Source organism: Podarcis erhardii, assembly GCF_964252035.2.
Source record: "Podarcis erhardii genome assembly, chromosome: 13".
Classification (NCBI taxonomy): domain Eukaryota; kingdom Metazoa; phylum Chordata; class Lepidosauria; order Squamata; family Lacertidae; genus Podarcis; species Podarcis erhardii.
Genome location: NC_138502.1, coordinates 16,498,445 through 16,516,068, shown reverse-complemented (window position 1 = coordinate 16,516,068; position 17,624 = coordinate 16,498,445). Strand labels below are relative to the sequence as shown.

General features: G+C 44.7%; 1 protein-coding gene across 1 annotated transcript in view; it reads left to right on the top strand.

Moving 5' to 3' along the window:
• Positions 1-261: 261 nt before the first annotated feature.
• Positions 262-17,624, top strand: part of LOC309326898 (T-cell-interacting, activating receptor on myeloid cells protein 1-like) — a gene marked incomplete at its 5' end in the record, with an annotated part of 24,114 nt that continues 6,751 nt past the window's right edge. Inside the window, 8 exons of the mRNA XM_081835928.1 lie at positions 262-291; positions 534-876; positions 3,438-3,725; positions 6,384-6,644; positions 7,822-8,986; positions 10,544-11,390; positions 13,042-13,218; positions 14,450-14,680. Coding sequence (XP_081692054.1) covers positions 262-291; positions 534-876; positions 3,438-3,725; positions 6,384-6,644; positions 7,822-7,961 — 1,062 coding nt within the window. The 3' untranslated portion in view covers positions 7,962-8,986; positions 10,544-11,390; positions 13,042-13,218; positions 14,450-14,680. The remainder of the gene's footprint in view (positions 292-533; positions 877-3,437; positions 3,726-6,383; positions 6,645-7,821; positions 8,987-10,543; positions 11,391-13,041; positions 13,219-14,449; positions 14,681-17,624) is intronic.

The following is a 17,624-nucleotide window of genomic DNA, read 5'->3' as shown; positions in this document are numbered from 1 at the left end:
CCTGTGAAGAGGAATTGACTGTTAAACCACTCTGAGAATTGTACCCCTGTCTTTAGAGCAACTGAAAACATCAAACGAGAAGCCATTTATTGCTGCCTTTGTCAGAAAGGGAACTGTCCTTTTCCTTTTCTCTCTCTCTCTGTCTCTCTACCCCAGCCCAACATTATGACTGATGATGGATCATCGTTTCCTGGGCATCATATTTATATACTGGGATGTCCAGACACTCGGGTTCTTATTTGAAGACTGCGTGTTTTAAGGATGCCTGTTACTCTCCCCTTCTTACGATCTGTGAGTATAGTTTAGCTTAATGGGGCGGGAAGTAAAATCAGAGGGGCATTGAACTCTGGGACTGCAGCGGCATCAGCAAGGAGAAGAGAAGTGGCTAGGGCTATCTGAAGATGTTTCTTGCTGCCTGATGAAACCCGGGTGGGTGGGTAGTTAGATGAGAGCGAGGATTTGAGTTGCATAGACACAATGCATTTAAAGCGCATTCAAAGCCCACATGCCTCAAAGAATCCTGGGAACTGTAGACATGGGATCTTGAATCAGCATTCCTGGGTTTTGGCAATCGGCCCTTCTCTCTTTCAGCCCTGCCGAAGCCCTCTATCTTCTGGCTCCAGGCTCCGGATGCAGATGAGAAGCACCACCTCCGATGTACAGCTCAAGGGGCATATTTCGGCAGCTGGTTCTACCTGTACCAGGGAGGGAGCCCGGAGGCCGTGGCTGAAAAGAAAGCCTTGCCCACCCAATCTGAAGTGACCTTTGAGGTGCACAGCTTTGGGCCCAGGGACCAATTCCGCTGCAGCTATGAGATCTGGGAGAAAGGGAAGCCCATTCGCTCCCCGCTCAGCAGCCCTGCAAACATCACAGAGGGTAAGTGTTGGGCCGTACAACTCAGTGACCATACTGGGAAGGTCATGCGCAATAATAGGCCCAAGTGGTGCATGCAAGGAGAGTTGGTGTGAGAACCAATGGGACTGGGACTCGTCTAGGAATAGGACTTTATGGTAGTGAAGGACTTAGGGCAATGATGCTGGCCTTTAGCAAGGATGAGGAACCTGTGGCTCTCCCAACGTTGTTGGATTCCATCAGTCAGGATCTTGAGCTTGATGGAGATGACACCCTGTGAGGAAGGCTGATGAGAAGAGGTAGATTTTTTTTGAACACTTGTGATGATTATTTAGGCTTGCCATACGTCAGGAAAATTCTTGACGTGTCCTGGTTTTCGGGTGTAAAAATGGCATTGGCGGAATTTTGCCGAATCTGCAATGACAGGGAAAACCTGTATGTATGGCAACGCGAAGGAAAAAGCAACAGAAACAGCTCCAAAAGCTTAAAATCACTATTTTGCGGGGAGGTTTCCCTAAAAAAGCCCAACAAGGGTTTGTTCCCAAAAAGCTGAACAATTTTGGGTCTTCCTTAAAAAAAGGTCAACTTACTTTGAGAGTGTCAAGAATATAGCAACCCTAGGATTGCTTATACTATACCCTATACTTACACGATCAAGCTGCTATGAAATGTGTGCACTTTTAACTTTTAGTATTTACAAATCATTTGTACACTTTACAGTATAGATCTATTTATTACTATGTATTTTATAACATATGTTCAAGCTTCTGGTCACTATGGAAACATAAACATTTAAGCCTCTATGAAAATTTTCACATACATCGCTAGTTTTTGTACCATTTGGTCCTGCCATGCAGCAGCTGCTGGTTATATTATTATTGACATGCAATTGCACTGGAATGTGCATTATATTTGTAATTAATTGATATCTTTAATGATTGATTAAAGGACGCAGGTGGCGCTGTGGGTTAAAGCCTCAGCGCCTAGGACTTGCCGATCGAAAGGTCGGTGGTTCGAATCCCTGCGGCGGGGTGCGCTCCCGCTGCTCGGTCCCAGCGCCTGCCAACCTAGCAGTTCGAAAGCACCTCCGGGTGCAAGTAGATAAATAGGGACCGCTTACCAGCGGGAAGGTAAACGGCGTTTCCGTGTGCGGCTCTGGCTCGCCAGAGCAGCGATGTCACGCTGGCCACGTGACCCGGAAGTGTCTCCGGACAGCGCTGGCCCCTGGCCTCTTGAGTGAGATGGGCGCACAACCCCAGAGTCTGTCAAGACTGGCCCATACGGGCAGGGGTACCTTTACCTTTACCTTTTTAATGATTGATAGTTCATTTTATGATGGCTTTAAAATGTTGCAATGTTCATATAATCACACAGAGTTATTTGCTGGATTGTCATACTATATTTTGAAGAGATTTAGTATTTGAGCTATTCTAAACATATACTGTACTGATTTGCATTTTGTTGTTCTGCTGCAAGCTGCTTTGAGCACATTTATAATATAAATGTAAATAATAAACAGAAGCACACAAAGGCAGTATGTTTGAACCCCTTCTCTTTCCAAAGGTTTGTCGCTACTGTTTTTACTGTTATAATTTTGCAAACACACTATGTACCTTTAAAGCACATTCGAAGCACGTTCTTAACCTACAAGAATTCTGGGCACCTTAGTTTACTGCTTACAGAGTTACAATTCCCAGCACCCTTAACAAACTACAGTGCCCAGACTTCTCTGACGGTGTGTGTGTTTCAAACATGCTTAAAAGGTATAGTGTGTATAGTGGTACCTTGGTTCTCAAACTTAATCTGTTCTGGAAGTCTGTTCCAAAACCAAAGTGTTCCAAAACCAAGGCACACTTTCCCATAGAAAGTAATGCAAAACAGATTAATCCGTTCCAGACTTTTAAAAACAACCCATAAAACAGCAATTTAACATGAATTTTGCTATCTAACAAGACCACTGATCCATAAAATGGAAGCAATGATCAATGTGCTGCACTATAAGATAAATATGACAGTATTGTAGATGATAAAAATTAAAATTATTTCCCCCCCCCCCTTATCTGCATTGATGATAGTCATTGTTTGGATGGGGGCGGGCTTTTTTCCATTTCCACAGTCACACAATCAATCAACCAGTAGCTGAACTGGGTTCCACATAGTCACAAAAAGAAATTAACTGGAAAAACCACAAAAACGCAAAATAAACAGCAAAAACAAAAGCACCAAATTCAATCCATTCTGGAAGTCTGTTTGACTTCTGAAATGTTCAAAAACCAAGGTGCAGCTTCTGATTGGTGCAGGTGCCCCAGAAACAATAGCCGACAACCACATCGGACGTTGGGCTTCCAAAAAACATTTGATAACCGGAACACTTATTTCTGGGTTTTTGGCGCTTGTATGCAGCTTGTGTATTTTGATATGAATTGGTTTTTGTTGTTTTATGGGGAATGTTTTAAAAATGATATTGATATTTTTTTCAGCCACCTTGTATTACTATGCAAAAAGAAGCAACCTATTATTATTTTTATTAACAGCAGAGAATAAGGTCTGAGGCCCAGTAAACAGCTTTTCTCTCCCACTCACAGACCATTACCCCAAGCCATCCATCTCTGCGAGTCCCAGTACTGAGGTCCTTGCAGGGCAGGACTGGACTGTCTGTTGTCAGGCTCCATTACTAGGGGTCAACTTTGTCCTCTACCAGGCCAGGGACTTTCGGATAGAGGTCACTCCTCGAGGGGACTCTGACACCGCTGAATTCTCCTTGAAGAATGTCACCATGGCCGATGCAGGCCGATATACCTGTTATTACCACAGCACCATAGAGCCCATCATCTGGTCAAATGCCAGTGACCCAGTGCAGCTGAGAGTTATCGGTGAGGAAACCTTTTGCTATCTTGGGGGCAGAATTTCCAACTTTCTTTTTCTGTGCCTTCAGCAGACATATGGTAAGCAGAAATTACATTGGCTGAGTTTTCCTTTCTTTTTCTGGCATGGGAAAAACCAGAACCCATTGAACTTTTGCTTGTTGTGGAGCTGCTAAAGGATCCCTGCCAGGAAAAAAAAGAGAGAGAGAGAACCTTGTTAGGTGGAGGAGTGGTTTTAGGGATGGGACTTGCTGGTTTGGGAGTGAAATATACAGTGGTACCTCAGGTTAAGTACTTAATTCGTTCCGGAGGTCCATGCTTAACCTGAAACTGTTCTTAACCTGAAGCACCACTTTACCTAATGGGGCCTCCGGCTGCTGCCGTGCTGCCGGAGCACGATTTCTGTTCTCATCCTGAAGCAAAGTTCTTAACCTGAAGCACTATTTCTGGGTTAGTGGAGTCTGTAACCTGAAGCGTATGTAACCTGAAGCGTATGAAACCTGAGGTACCACTGTACTTGGAGTCAAGTGTGGATTTCATGCTCTTTATTCAGCTCATAGTAGTGAGGAATGCCAGTTTCCCCAAAATGTCTGCTTTATATACATTATTTACACAATGGGCCCCTTGTGATTGGCTAATTCCGGGATTCTTCTGTAGGCCAATCAGGTTGTGGATTCACTCCCACTTGGAGCTGGATTGGGTGGCTCCTGCGGACCAATCAGACTGCTGCATTTTGGATCCTATTCAACTCAGTACATAACAGTAGACAGCAGAAGTTGAGAGGAAGGGAACTGAACTGATGCAGATATGGGACACCATCCTTTCTGGATTGAGATTTAAGCAATATATTCACAGTCAGAAAGCCAGTGTGATGTGTTGGATAGAGTGGCAGATTGGGAACAAGAATGCCCGGATTGAAATCCGTACTCAGCCATGATGCTCACTGATAATAACCCTTCGCCACCCACTTTGTCTCAGTCTAATTTACCTCACGAGGACGCCATGGGAATAAAAGGCAGTACAATGTGCATCAGCCTGAACTCCTTGGAGGAAGGGCAACACTGGGCTAGCTAGACACCTCTCTTCAGGCATTATAATTAATACATGAGTGTGGGGTACCAGGGATGAGCACAATGGTTCAACCTCCACACACACCCATTACTGTCCCTGTTGCCCTCCAACTAATGGAGAGTGCACTTCTGAAGCAGAAAGCCACCCCCCTCCCATGGAGGTTCCTCATGTGCTTTAGGACATTACAGAAAGTTCCTCCCCACCGTATATAATAATAATAATAATTTACTATTTATACCCTGCCCATCTGGCTGGGTTTCCTCAGCCACTCTGGGTGGCTCCCAACAGAATATTAAAGACACGATAAAATATCAAACATTAACAACCTCCCTAAACAGGGCTGCTTCAGATGTCTTCTAAAAGTCAAATAGTTGTTTATTTCCTTGACATCTGATGGGAGGGAGTTCCACAGGGTAGGTGCCACTACTGAGAAGGCTCTCTGCCTGGTTCCCTGCAACTTCACTTCTTGCAGCGAGGGAACCACCAGAAGGCCCTCGAAACTGGACCTCAGTGTCCAGGCTGAACGATGGGGGTGGAGATGCTCCTTCAGGTATACTGGGCCAAGGCCATTTAGGGCTTTAGGGCATCTAGTGCATCTTCTACAAGTTGGAGAGTGACAAGGAATGCAACCTGGGAGTTGAGCTAGCAACAGTCATCTTCAGTGCTCCCCCAGCTTGCGTACTTAACTCCTAATTATAATGCCAGCAGAGGACTTCTCATCTTTCTATCTGCAAATATTTTCCCAAATTCCCACAATCAAGGCACAGGAAGAGTTTCAGCATTAAAACTCATGGACTTGTTACTTTTTACATAGTTTGGAAATAGAAAACTCCAGAGAATCCCAGTAATCAAGAAAATAGGTCTGCAAAAGCATTTCTTGACAAAAGCTACAGCCACCTCATTTGTCCACTGACATTCCAGGACTCCCAAGCCCGAAAAGCAGATGACAGCTAAAAATAAATTATGAGTTGTATTCAGCTAACTTTTACTCAGGATAGGCAACCGAAAGCAATGGAACTTAGGCATGGTCATTAATTTTAATGGGCCTTTGTTGAGTAAAAGGCAGTTGAATGTAGCCCTATAACCCAAAAGTGAAACATTAATATTAATTGAACTGTACTCAGATTTTACTAAAATGTCTGAACTATCCTGATCCTACAATGGAGATTTTGTGCGTTTACACTTTTTGTATCATTTAGTGTTGAATTCCCAATTTTGCACAAAGTGCCAAAGGTTGCGGGGGAGAGAAGGATAGGTTAGGGAAAGACTGGACTGGTTACATTTTAATCATGCCCATTCTTTTCTTTAAAGAATTGCAATTTATTTTGCTTACGCATTCCTTGCCCTTCCATTTATCTGTTGTATCCTGGGGCATTCTGAGAGTCCTGCTTGATTCTCAGCCATCAACCTTGAATTATGGGAAATTCCCATAATCTTTGCGGTGGCTGTAAAGTACTAATCTTCTACTTAGAATATGTATCTATGGCCACAAGGATTACAAATGTGTTTTTAAAAAAAGAAAAAGAAAGAAAGCCAGATCAACACTGAGCATCCCTTAAGCTATATATTTTCGTTTTCACACTTCTCCTCTTCCAGATGCAACTGTGGTCCCCAATTACCTGGAGGTGTTGGTGGACTCTGCAGGAAGATATCGAGTGAATTGCTCAGTCCCTTCTGCTGCTGAGGGCTGGTTTTATCTTTACCAAGGTGGGCAGCTCTTTGCTGAAACCAAAGCTTGGCAAGATGGGGCGATTGCAAGCTTCAACCTCACAGAAGAGGCCATTAACATTACCGTAGGAGAGTTGAGCTGCCAATATAAGGAATATCAGCTCAATGACACTGAAGCGTGGACAGAAGGTGAGTCCAGGGGGGATGGGAGAAGTGTACACTAGCAGAGAGCTAGCCTGTGTAGCTTTGAAGCACATTCCACACACATTCTGCCCTCAGAGAATTCTGGGCACTGTAGTTTGCTGGGAATTGTAACCCTGCAAGGGATAAACTACAATGCCCAGAATTCTTTGAGGTAAATAAAAGTGGTTTGAATGTGCTATAAAGGTATCGTGCACAGCCTTAGGTGATGATGATAATTGTACCATTCATGGTGCTTTACAGAGTAAAAGAGGATAAGTTCCTGGTCCCAAGGAGCTTCCAATCTAAAAATGGATTTGAATATGGAAGTATGGAAGATATTGTGAGGTTGAGTGGATGCCCACAAAATGAACGACTGGCTGGAGAATCAAACACAAGCATATTCCCACAGAAAATAACTTGGATGGGTGTGGGGTGGGTGGGACGGACAACACATACAGTCCTATGTAGCAGCAAAACAAGGTTTGCCACTCCGTCCTTTGGTGCTACCCACAGCTGGTCATTGGTATGCAATCTGATTGATAGGTCATGCTGCATGTCTCCTTTAACGTCGCTATTTTCCCTACATGGAAAACTCTGTAGGAAAAAGCAACATACAGCTGTATGAAAATTTTCATCTGTGGCAATCACATGGGCATGTGTGTGGTTGAAAAGCTTACAGTCCTGCACAGTAAGAAGCCACCATTAGTTGCTGCTTTTCCATAAAGGAACACAGCACTGGAATAATTTCATGTGATGTTTCACATCTAGACGTCACGCCACTTCTCTTCCCCCGCCCCCTTGCACTCGACAAGTGCTTTCAACGTATGTAAAGGATTGCTGTGCGATGGTTCTGGTGGTGTCATTGTCGCCACTGGAATGTTGCCCTTTTCAGATTATATTAGCACAGATGATTCAGGCTGCAGTGATAAGCACACTTAGCTGGGAGAAGCCCTTTGAACAGGATGGCACTGCCAGTTAATGGCTGCCAAGGAAACCAAGCACAGGCAAGTGGATTCAAGGCGGCTCCTATAGTGCTAATGCCCCATTCATTTGCTGCCTGCTCAGGGGCAAATCCATCTTCATGGGGGCAGTTCTCAGGCTGCGTAGTGATTGATGAAAGAAGAAAACCTGCTGTATACCGAAAACTATTTTTACATTGATATGCGTTTTCTAATTTCTCCAGACTCACATTCCCAGGCCATGGATTTCACTGCAGCCAACTCACTGCGACTTGGGATCGGGGCCTGTGTCCTCTTATTAGCCCTGTTCTTCATAGCTGAAGCATGGTGGAATGAGAAGCATCAGGAGAGCTGGGCCAAATGAAGGGATCCTGGATCAGCAGGATCCCACTAAACTGACCGAGTCTGGTTTGAAACCGCAGGTTCCAGTGGCTGCTTTTGATGGGAAGGAACATAATGATGGATTGGGAACCGCGCACAGAGATTGTCAGACTGCAAGTCCTCACCCAATTTACCTCACAGTCATCACATCATGGCTCCTCAGAAACAGGAGCTTTGGCCTACAGGAATAAGGAACATGCAGGCCACCAGATGTTGTTGGACTCCATCTCCCATTGGCCCCAACCAGTATGGCCATTGGTCAGGGATGATGGGAGCCATAGTTTGGCAACATCTGGAAGGCCACAGGTCCCCTACCCCTTGCTGAACCTGAGGCAGAACTCGGAACCAGTTTTGACCAGCATAATTCAGCCCTAGATCATGTCCAGTAATTATCAAGAAGAATTTGCTCCTGGGCATGCACAGAATGCCTTTGCCTCACCAGTGAGTAATCACAATCTGGGCCTTGATTTCCGGAGTGACATAGACACTAGCACCTCAGGCCAGTGATAGGATAGGAGCGGAAATTCTTATTTGTTTAAGTGTTTTCATCATGAAGTGTATTGCTTTCATGCATGATCCTGTAGTTACGGTATATACAGCTTCTGTTCTTTTGCATTTTTTTGCTGTAACTCTAGATGCTTTATTCATTTTCAATGTTGTTCAACTCCTGTTTTATAATGTTATATCATCCAGTGCTCCAGAACAGACAAAGGGCAGGATATAACAATAAATGATTGAATGAATATTAACTGAAGGGAGGGACAGAATGAAATGTGTGTTCTTTGTTGTTCAGAATTGGTCCTTTGTCTCCTTTTGGAATCCTAGATAAACAACATACCACTATGTTGGCACAATATGAATTATGTGATCATTTTTTATCATGTTGTTAATAAGAACCATTTAGAAAAAAGGAGCAACTCCAGAAGAGGAGAGTTCTCTGCCTGAAGGTAGGGGGGCAGAGCAAGAGAAGGGGCAGCTGCAGCATATTAAAAATGACTGCCTTCTCAGGTAAAAATGGTTTGCCTTTACTGTTTGAGGGGGCTGGTATAAATTGCTACTTAGGGCACACTGGTGGATAGAAATACTGTAATGATTGGTTGAAATCACGACTGTGCAAGTGAGAGGAAGGAAAATGCCTGTTCTGTCCTTTTAGATGCAAAATAATGGTGTGTCATGCCAACTTAGACAATTGCCTGTTGGGCATTTGGGGGAGGAGGATGGAAGATAAGAACTAAGAAATACATGCCTTAACAGCCAGCCTTGCTGTGAAGTAGCCTGCTTTGGCACCACTGCCTGGGGAAGGGCATGACTGGTATCAAGGGTTTGTCATGGTAGGGCCGCTGCTGAGGGACCACGCTCCTGCAGGGAACCCACTGACAAAGCCTCGTGGAGTGGCTGTATTGTGCAGGTAGACTTAACTGAGTAGGGGGCGGGGAGGGTCACCTGGAGGTGACCCGTAGTGGTATAAGGTGAAGGCAGGAATTAATATCTGAATTGTACAGTGGGATATTTTTTTTAAGTAAGTGTTGGTCCTGGAGGCAGAGGCACTATTTGGACTCTCCTTCAGGCGGGATATTGAGCTAAAAGCTGTTTTAAGCATTACCTGCACCTCTGTGCCAGTTTGTGAGGTGGCACTTAAATTTGAAAGCCTCAGTTCTATTAAGCACACTTCAAAAACACTGCCTCCTCCTTCCTAAGCTCAAATGTCCAGAACTCCCAAACATTTCTTCCAAAGGTTAGAATTGAACCATCTGAGAATTCCCCATCTATCCACAGGTCTTGTATGACCTATAGCTCCCTCTTCAAGATTTCTCCTCCATAAAGGGGCAGAGGCAGAAGAAACTTGCTTTAGATCTCCCTAGTCCGATTTCTTCTGAACCGGATTCTGATTGCAACTCTTTTTTTAGACAAGCCTATCCAATTTTATAGACTGCTGATATGTGTTTAGTTTGTTTTCTGAATGTTTTAAATATTTGTTTTAACTGATTTTACTGATAATTTTATTCTCTTTTTTCATGTGTGTGTGTGTCTACCATCAAGCGGTGTAGTTTCTTTTTCCAAACGGTATATAAATTTTGTAACATATATAAATAATTATGAAGTCCTTCTGGTATGTCCTATAAAAATAAATATGTATTAACCTACTAATGAAAAGAATGATATGACAGCACCAGTTGTTCCTCTTTGGAAAGAGTGTTCTAAAGTTGGGATATATGCATTGCAAACTTGTGGTAGGAAAAGCATGCAGAGAAGGTCTTCAACCAAACATATTAATGCATTAAAATGAATGACAAGTGACTGGAACATCAATTGATAGTAATATTTGATAATAATTAATTGTACATGACAGCAAACGACTGGACGAGGTAACTTTTAGGTGGATTTGTAGCTGGTTGACTGACCAAACCCAAAGAGTGCCCACTAATGGTTCCTAGTTATCCTGCAAAAAAAAAAAAAAAGGGACAAGCGAGGTGCCACAGGGTTCTATCCTGGGCCCATTGTTGTTCAGCCTCTTTATAAACGACTTTGATGAGCATCCCCTCAATCCCTTCATCCAATTTCCAGGTGACACCAAACCGGGAGGGGTAGCCAATGCCACTCAACATGGAATCAGGATTCAATATGACCTTAACAAACTGGAGAACTGGGCCAAAACTAACAAAATGAATTTCATTAGGGGCAAATTTAAGCTTCTACACTTAGGTAGGAAAAACCAGCTGCACCAATATAAGATGTGGGACACCTGACTTGCCAGTAGTAGATGTGAAAAGGATGCTCTTTTTTCCCTGTAACAGCAGAGGGCTCAGCTGCTTCCTATCTACGTAGCTATTGCTTGTTATGCAGGTAAAGTGCCCCCTCTATTGCAATGGGCTGAGGAGGTGAGGCTATGGTTTTAAATAAGTTGTGATTGGGTCTGAGTATGGCCCTTTTTCAAGCTACACCCTTTTGGGTTAATTGACTCTTGCCACACCCATACAAATGCAGGTTTATTAAAGGGGCATTGGTAGTGAAGCTCATCCCCCGCCCCTTTAATTGTTTGTGGTTTTCTTCAGCTTGAAAATATTTTACTTTTCTTTGCTTTTAAAGGAATAGATTTGTCTGGCTTGGAGGAGAATGCAGGTGGGCTTTGTGCTCTCCTCCCAGTACCCTGACTTGCAAGGGTAGCTGAATTTTCTGGAAAAGTGTTGAGGGTTAGGCAAGCCTGGGGAGGGAGGTGAGAGGATGTTATGAGCTGAGGCCCAGATTAGGACCATGGAAAAACCGCTCCTGGAAGTTGTGGTGCGATCCACAGAAGAAGACCTCTGTCAGAAACGCCCAGCGTCTGAGGAAGAACCACCTGTTTATAAAAGACTACGGATGGATTCGCCAGTTCATCCAGTCCAGTCAGAGGCCTCTCTACCACCAGAGAAGAGTATGTGGAGCTATTCTAATTGTGGGGAAACTGTTTTCCCCCCCTTTAAATTTGATTTAAAGATGGGGGATGCAGCAGGAGTGTGATATGGGTGTTGCAAAGAAGGATTGTCTCCATGGAGGTGGTAACTCCTATTGATTAACGTGTATTCAAGATTACTTAACGTTAGGCCCCATCTGCGCTAAACATTTGGTTTCCAGCAATGACTCTTTGAGAACTGTAGTTTGTTAAGCTTGATGAGAGTTGTTTGGAGACACCCCCCCCCTTCTCCTTCTGAGCTACAATTCCCAAAGCTCCTTATAAAGGGTGATTGAATGCTTATTTATTATTTACTTTGTACATTTATTATCCCGCCTGTTAAACCACTTTGGCTTTGTTAAGCCACTCTGGGTTTAAAGCAACCTACTACTGTGCAAATGGGGCCTTCGATTAGTTATTCATAACAGCAGCCTCTGGCTTAGGGGTCAACAGACCAAGGCCTTGGAGCCAAATCCGGCCCCTGAGCTGGGACACCTGCAGCTTCTCCAGAGGTAAGAGAAGTTGTGGGGAGATGGGTTTGAGTGGCGATGTTTCTGTCGCTGATTTTGCTAGGTGAGAGGAGGGCCCCCAGTCCGCATTTGCTCCTCACATAAAACTGGCCGTGCCCTTTTCTCATGCTATGTCCCCTTTTCTCATGCTTTGGGTGGCTTGGATTAATCTAAAGAAGCGTAAGCGGAAGGTGAAAATGCATTTGTGCTCCTCCGGGAACAATTGTGCCAGAGTTAATGGAAGGGTACTTAGGCTGTAGTGCCATAATGTATGGGGGAAAGCAGGGTTGCATTTTGGTATAAAGGAAACAGTGCATGAGGAAAAGATAGGCCGCACTCTTTGCTTCCAGGTCCCGTTCAAGGGTGCTCACATTAATGCTGAAAGCCCCAAATGACTTGGGCCCCAACGACTGCTTCTTTCCCTACAAACCCTCCAGGGGTGCTAAGATCAGCAGATGGGGCCCCCTTGGTAGTTCCACCTCCCTCAGAAGTTTGGGGTGGTTTTCAACATGGAAAAATATTAAAATCTTATTATTGAATAATAATACTGTAATTAGTTTGGGGTGGTGGCTCAGGGAAGGGCATTCTCTGTGGCAGCCCCAAGTTGTTGAACCTCCCCCCCCCCCCCCGAGGTGTTTCTGGCTTCTTCACAATTCAGCTCCTGGCAAATGCTGCAGACACACTTTTTTACCCTGGGCTTTGGCTCATGAGATGTCTGTTCCCAGGGTCCACCCTATTCCTGTAATTTTAATCTGCTTTAACTGTTGTTTATTTTGAATTTTAAATAGTGTAGTTGTCATTTGCCCTGGGATCTGCTGGTGACGGGCGGGGAATAAATTTAGTAACGATCATGATGTTTAATAGCGAGCAAGATGTAGAAGGCCATAAAAAAGGTCTCGCTTGAGACTAAGCCTGTGTGCAGTTGGAGGAACTCGTGGATTTGGTGTTGGTTTTCCTCATACAGCAGTTTTCTGCTGAGGAAGAAATAGGCCTCCTCTGACAGGAATAGGTTTTCTGCTAGTGGAAAGACACCTTTAGGATCCAACTCAATACATACGTAATGTGAAAATGGGGATTCCAGACATTCTTGACTTTTTAATGTTTTGTATCCAAATGATTTGTAGCTTCTACTCCAGCCTGCCCCAAAGTGCCCCCTCCAGCCTGCTCCACACCTTCGCCTTTGTCCACACACCAGTGCAAGAAACCTTCACGCAGGGCTGCTTATCATCCCTTTGATTTCACCTCAGACGAGCTGGACCCTGCCTATGAGTGGCCAAGGGAATCTTCTTCTGCAAGGCAAAGTAAGATGCATGGAGGAGCTGACTAGTAATGTTTGTATGCTCTTTGGAAGAGATCCTGGTATGTGAGCATGGAAAAACAGGAGATCTAAAACGTGTGGTTTTTATGCTAGAATGGGAGAGGTGGTGAAGGTAAGAAAAGGAGACTGGTCTGTTTGAGAAGGTGTGGCCTACTGCTACACATTTAAGGGAATGAAGTGGGGGAATGGACTGCATCAGATTACAGGAGGGTGGGGTTGGTTGTCCACTTTTGCATACTTATCCTTTAAAAAACACCCACCCATCCCAGGAAATAGAACACATAGACTCTAAGCTGTGTGCTACCTCAGCCCTTTCCTGCTCTGCTGAATTTATCATCATGTAGAAATCTTAACATGAGGAAACTTTCAAAAATGTGATGATTTACTTGCAGTGTGAAGAGGTACACTTTGTCCTCCCTGTTCAGCACACTCGTTTATCACCTCGTTCTGTGTAGAGCAGGCTGGCCATACCTTCCCCACCTTCAGCAGGAAGAATATCATCCAGCTTTCTGAAGAATACCCTCATCCTAATGAAGCCTGTTTCAGTTTAATATCTGATCGGAGGTTCTGTAAATACTTCCTTAACTGGAGAGAGGCCTCCAGCAGTTGCAATGGGAACTGAAGCCTAATGAGGCTAAGGGAAAAGAAATATAATAAAAGTCAGGAGTCCTGTGACTTTGACAGTTTGTAGTATAGTCGAGAAATAATCAAGAGGAATTTGGCATGAAGAGCACAAAAACTTGTGTGCAAGTAAAGCACTGGTTCCACACTTAGCACCCACTGACAAATGAGCTAGCTGTTCCAGGTAACTGAGATCCATTCGAAACAACATTAAAAAGTAGGGCTGTGGGGCCACTCTGTCCGAATTCTAGATCCTGAGCCAAATTGGGCTGATTGAGGCAGCCCCAGGTTAGGTCCACCCAAAGTGATCTAGAGCTGTTTCCAAAGGGGTGGTAATCGGGTGGCAAGGAGCAGGATGGAGGAGAAGAAAGAAATGCAGGCAGCCTGTCTGTGTCTCTTCCCCTGCCCTTGAACCATCTATAAAATAGGGTTTAAAACCACAATTAAACAATGTGCTAGGGCCCCAATTTGGGGCCCAGATCCAGGTCAAGTCTACCCCAGAACGTATCTGGAACAACGGATCAGGGGTGGGGCATGCACAGTCCTACTTAAAAGCCTTTTCATCATCATCAAGGCCTCTTTGTATCTTTCAGGTGGTGTGGATGTGATCCCTCTCCTCCGAAGCACTCTGGGCCAGTTTCCTTTAGGTTTGCGTCTGGATAAGCTGGAGGCCCTGGTGTGGAAGGAGCACAAGGTCAAGCTGTGGAAACTGTGCTTGGAGCGAGGCTACAGTGACAGCCTGAAGTTCTTGGAGGTGTTACCTGGGATCAGGCTGAAACCCTCCGGCAAAGGGACTTTCCGGTGCCTTGTGCTGTTGGACCCAGGTGAGTGTTTCTCTCCTCCAGGCTGACCTTGTGTTCTCTCAGGGGAGCTACGGGACCCACAGCCTGGCAAGCTTTGGCCTTAATTTTATGCTTTTCTAGGTCATTGAAGGTTTGTATCTGAACTCCAAGAAGCAACTTGCAAATAATCTACAGGCCTAATTTTATTCAGAGGTTGTCAATGCGGCACCTGCTCGCCCCATGGTGCCTGCCATAGCATCATACGGTTCCTGCAAAATGTCTCAGTAAATATCATCTCACAAAATGTCTCGGTAAATATCACCTCAAAAATCCATAATGCATGAGAGCCTGATTGCTGTATCTGCTCATTTCCTGTTTGGGTTGGCTTTGTTGCTATCTTACTTCGAACACACACCCTTAAATGTGCCCATATTTTTCGGGATGCCAGGATTGGACACCCAACTTCCCATCCATTCTGAGCAGAGGAAAGATTCAGTGAGCTTTTCACTGTGAGTGTATATGGCAGTGGCTGATACACATTCTTTTGTGAGGCATGCCCACTGCTTTTTGTGATCTGGGCTGATTTTATGCTCCTTTGGATGTGGCATCCCTTTCATGTTATATCACGCCGTGACAACACTTCCTCATAATTCCACATGTGCCCCCTGGCCCTAAAAGGTTGGTGACTCCTGTTAGTCTGCCTGATTTAAAGGGATCTGGGTGGGAAGCAGTGGGTGGAGCACATGCTGTAAACGAAGAGGGTCCTGTGATCAGTTCCCCAATATTTCTAGCACAAAGGAATCAGATAGCAGCTGATGCAAAGGCCTCTGCCTGAGATGTGGAAAGGCCACTGCAGGCAGTGTAGACAATAAAGGGCCTGTAGTCTGACCTGCTATAAGGAGGCCTTGTTTTGTTTTGTTTTGTTTTGTTGTTTTGTTTTTTAACCCTCCTTTTGAACAGTGGGAAAGGGCAAAATCAACAAACTCCAATATTTAAAAGCCCTTCCAGTCCCCAAGATTAAGAGTACTCTGTAGCACACCTCACTCCACTTGCTTTTCTCAAGTCTTGCTTTTATAACCTGCCTTTAGTACAGAATGGAGCTCAAAGTGGTTTGTGTGGGGTTTCAAAGTGGGCCCCCATCCAGGCACTCTCAAGACCAAGGTCTGCTTAGTTCCAGAAAAGCTGCTGTTGATGCTGTCTGGAGGTGGCAATATCTTTCTGCTCAGCTTTTGTACACCTCCAGGCCACTTCTCTCTGCTGGTTTCTCCACTCTGCTTTTCCCATGTTGCTTTAGTCTTCAGTAAGTAACTCTCAGTCCCAGTGGATTTGCACCGCCCATTTTGGGAAACTCCTGAGGCTTAACTGTACGTGGGCAGGAATGATTTTATTCCACTGGGTATTATTGTTGCAAAGGCTGGCTTAAAAAAAAATGAGCTTGGTGAAATCTCCAAAGCTACTGGCTGTGTGCATGCTATATACATTTAAAGCGCTTTCGAAGCACATTCTTTCCCTCAAATAATTCTGGGCACTGTAGTTTGCTAAGGGTTGCTGGGAATTGTAACTCAGAGGGGCAAACTAGAGTGCGCAGAATTATTTGAGGGAAAGAATGTGTGCCGAATGTCCTTTAAACGTTTAGTGTGTGCATAGTTGTCAGGAGGCAAGGCTTCACTGTCCCCCAGGAAGGAAGCTGCCTTAAACAGAACCAGACCTGTGGTCCACCCAGCTCAGCATTACCTGCACTGACTAATAGTTGCTGTCCATGTTTCAGTCAGGGGACATTCCCGGTGCTACTTGGTGTTGACTTCTAGAACTTCTACCTCACGGTTGGCCTTGTTTGCTGCATGGCTCTCGGTTGAGCTGGCAATGTTTTGAGAGTTACAGTTGCACAGAAGGAGGTGACAGAATTCTGGTTATTCTTCTTGATGTAGTTAAGCTATCACTGGAGGGAGAAACTGTGTATATACATATATACACAAACATGAATTATTATTTTTTTAATGCAAGGGGAGCGTTGAAATTTGGTCCTCCCCCACCTGCAGTCTGAACTGGTGTAGTCCAGAAAATTATACCATCTCATTCTGTGTTGAATGGCTGTTCTGGTTTAAAGGATATAGTGCATCCTCAAAGAGGAATGGTTGCAACACAGCATCACAGCACACATTTTACATGCAGAAGGTCTCAGGTAGACAGTCCTGGTCTAAAGGTAAAGGGACGCCTGACCGTTAGGTCCAGTCGCGGATGACTCTGGGGTTGCGGCGCTCATCTCGTTTTACTGGCCGAGGGAGCCGGTATAAAAAGCAGCTTCCTACGCGGGTGGATCACTAGTCTGAAGGTAGCTTCCTATCTTTGGATTTCTGTCTTATGACCCTTGGATATCTTGAGTGTGTTGTCTTCTGCCCCTCCCTTTTATAGCTGGTCCTTATCGTTTGTCCTATCAGCCTGCAAACACAGCAAGCAAGGAACTGTGTGGCACTGCAAGAACCGTAATGAGTTCTGCTTTGCCTTTGCAAGGATCCTGATGCCGTGAAAGAAACTGGATTCCAGCATCAGGTGGACTTTGTTGAACGGTGCTGGTTTCATTATGACCAGCTTCTCCCCCCCCCCCCCAAAAAAGTGAATGCATTGGGTGCCCTGCATTACTACCTTGATTCGTCAGACTTGGGAGTTGTTGGTCTTGAAAAGAGGTGCCTTTAGGGATCAAACCTCTAGAGGGAGCAACTTCCATATTTTTGTGTGTAAACCCCCCCCCCCCCCATTTCTTTGGCATCTTAATAACCTAGTGCTTTTATGCCTGGTGTTAATAGCTAATGGAGGAAAGTATTTAAAGGAGCTTTGGAAATGGATTCCCAGCACTGGAGCACACCAAACATTTATTTAACAGTAAGGGAAAGGAAGATAACTTAAATTGTGAAAGCCTGTGTCATTTGTGCTACTTTGTAAGGAACACTTAGTATGCAGCTGGTAGGCATCTTCCCTCGGGGCTATT